The following is a 2,045-nucleotide window of genomic DNA, read 5'->3' as shown; positions in this document are numbered from 1 at the left end:
CGACGGACCCATAGTCGAACCTCCTGTCGTAAAACTAAACGGCTCTTGAGGAACTTGGACTGCATGCTTATAGGCAACAAATGCAACTTGAGTTGGGAAAGATGACATATGATTACCTATCTCTATGAGCCTTTTTCATCCCAGCTTTGCCAGTTCTGCAAATACTAACAGCCGATATCTCCTTGACATTTTGGGACCACATAAATTACTTATTAATATATAACGTGAGTAAAGACTCTACAATACCTTTCGCTTTTACCCTGAATCCCTAAGTTAGGTTAGCGGTGATCCGATCTGACAGGCTATTATCCAGTTGTGACCTATCTTGCGTCTAATTGTTCGAGTACTAGGTTTGCTAACTTCTGTTCGCTAAATCTCAGATCAACCATCTTATATTTCCCTCTTCCCGAAGGGGTCTGATGATTGTAGGTTTAAAGACAACATCATTCTATCTTGTTGTGTTTGATATGACGATCTCGTTAGACGTGGTTGAGCAGTGAAGAAAAAGCCGATTGACCATTGAAATTCGTGCTCTCACAATTCAGGGTCCCCCCCCCTGTCTCTTCCCCCACTGACCAGGATTCCGGGTGGTTACCCTCCGCCTTTTACACGTACAGGACGCACAGAACGCACTACTGTAATGCCCTGCTACTCGATCCACACTAGCTAAGAGACGTACAACCGCATAATGCCGACGTATCTGTGCCACGGATTTCGCTGGCATCGCCCAAGCATACGATATTTTGTCGTTATTCAGAACGTTGACGACGTCGCATCGGAATGGATTATAGCGCGGCAAAGTCCCGTCGCCCTCCTTAACCAATTCTATGAGCTATTCGACTTTCTACCTCCTTGTCCCCGTCTGGCGCAAAATCTGAGCCCCTCGCCCCATCACGTTCGCAATGACTTCCCAGCAATAAACGGGCACGCCTATTCACGAACGCGTTCCTACAACGGTCAAGGATGTAAGGATGAGGCTACCCATTTTGAAAATAGCGAGAACAGAAATGGCAGCCGACAGAGCAAACTGTCTAATCGCAACAAAACCTCAGAGCAACTACCGACGACCAAGCAACGCGACAAGTTAACTCTATTTCCAGCGTCGGAACTACCAGATCCCAACGACGACGATATACCGTTCAATGATTGGTCTATAGTGAAATTTTTGGAAGAATTTGATCCGTCAGATTTGACCACCGTAAGCGGACAATGGGCATATGTGGCAGATTATGTGGTACGGATAGATACATCGATTTCGGTTGCAGAAGAAATAAGTCGATATGAGACACGGATGAAGACAGAACCTTACAAGCCTATGAGCGGCATGAGTGAAGAAATCTGCAATAAAATAAATACATTCGGCAACAAGAAAGCAGGTTGGTTTGAGAAACTTCGCGATCAACTGCAAAGAAAAGAGAGTATCCGGTGGTATGTCGTGGTCTGTGGTGATGAAGAGCGTATCGGTATCGACTTAACTGAGAACCAAGAAGCGAAAGACGAAAGGGTTAAAGTCAATGGTAGCAAGAACCAATCATCTCAAGGATTAATCGAGGATGGATTTGAATTCCGTTTCCCAGAATTGTTAGTACCACGCCAGGTCACAGAGCAGGGGCCGAGACGTCGAAGAGTTGAGAAAAGCATCACCAAACAGAGTCAGACACCTTTGCCGAATAATGAGCAGCCAGCTACCCCCCTTCCTCCTGGCTCACTGCAAGTAACTCGTAAAATATCGATAGACAATGCTATCAAGCACACGGGTTCCAGGTTCGGCGGCGGATTTAGAAGGCTATTCCTAAGGCGAAAAGCTGATGGTTTAAGCTAAACTATGTGGTTAAGAGTGGCCTAAACATCAGTCCTCTCAATATCCTAATATCCTAAGCCTCTTTCCCTCTCATCGCAATTAACCGGCTCAGGACTCAAGGAGACGCAACGAGAGACCGATATAGCAATCTACCATGCATCAGTATTTCCCTACGAGACCGCAGTATTCTATGACGGCATCGTCGTATCGCTCTCCCTATCACACCGACCAAGTTTTCTGCTTC

The 2,045-nt window shown here is 46.0% G+C and overlaps 1 protein-coding gene across 1 annotated transcript; it reads left to right on the top strand.

Annotated features, from left to right (window-relative positions):
- Positions 1 to 688: 688 nt before the first annotated feature.
- GL218_03568 (uncharacterized protein) lies at positions 689 to 1,822 on the top strand (the record flags this gene model as incomplete). The annotated part of the gene is made up of 1 exon (XM_033580138.1): positions 689 to 1,822. One exon carries the CDS (start codon positions 689 to 691, stop codon positions 1,820 to 1,822), a length of 1,134 nt encoding a protein of 377 aa, XP_033437245.1.
- Positions 1,823 to 2,045: the final 223 nt, after the last annotated feature.

The sequence above is a fragment of the Daldinia childiae genome, assembly GCF_008694065.1.
Source record: "Daldinia childiae strain JS-1345 chromosome Unknown Scaffold3, whole genome shotgun sequence".
Lineage (NCBI taxonomy): Eukaryota > Fungi > Ascomycota > Sordariomycetes > Xylariales > Hypoxylaceae > Daldinia > Daldinia childiae.
The sequence above is the reverse complement of the archived record's forward strand: the minus strand, read 5'-3'. Positions and strand labels throughout refer to the sequence as shown.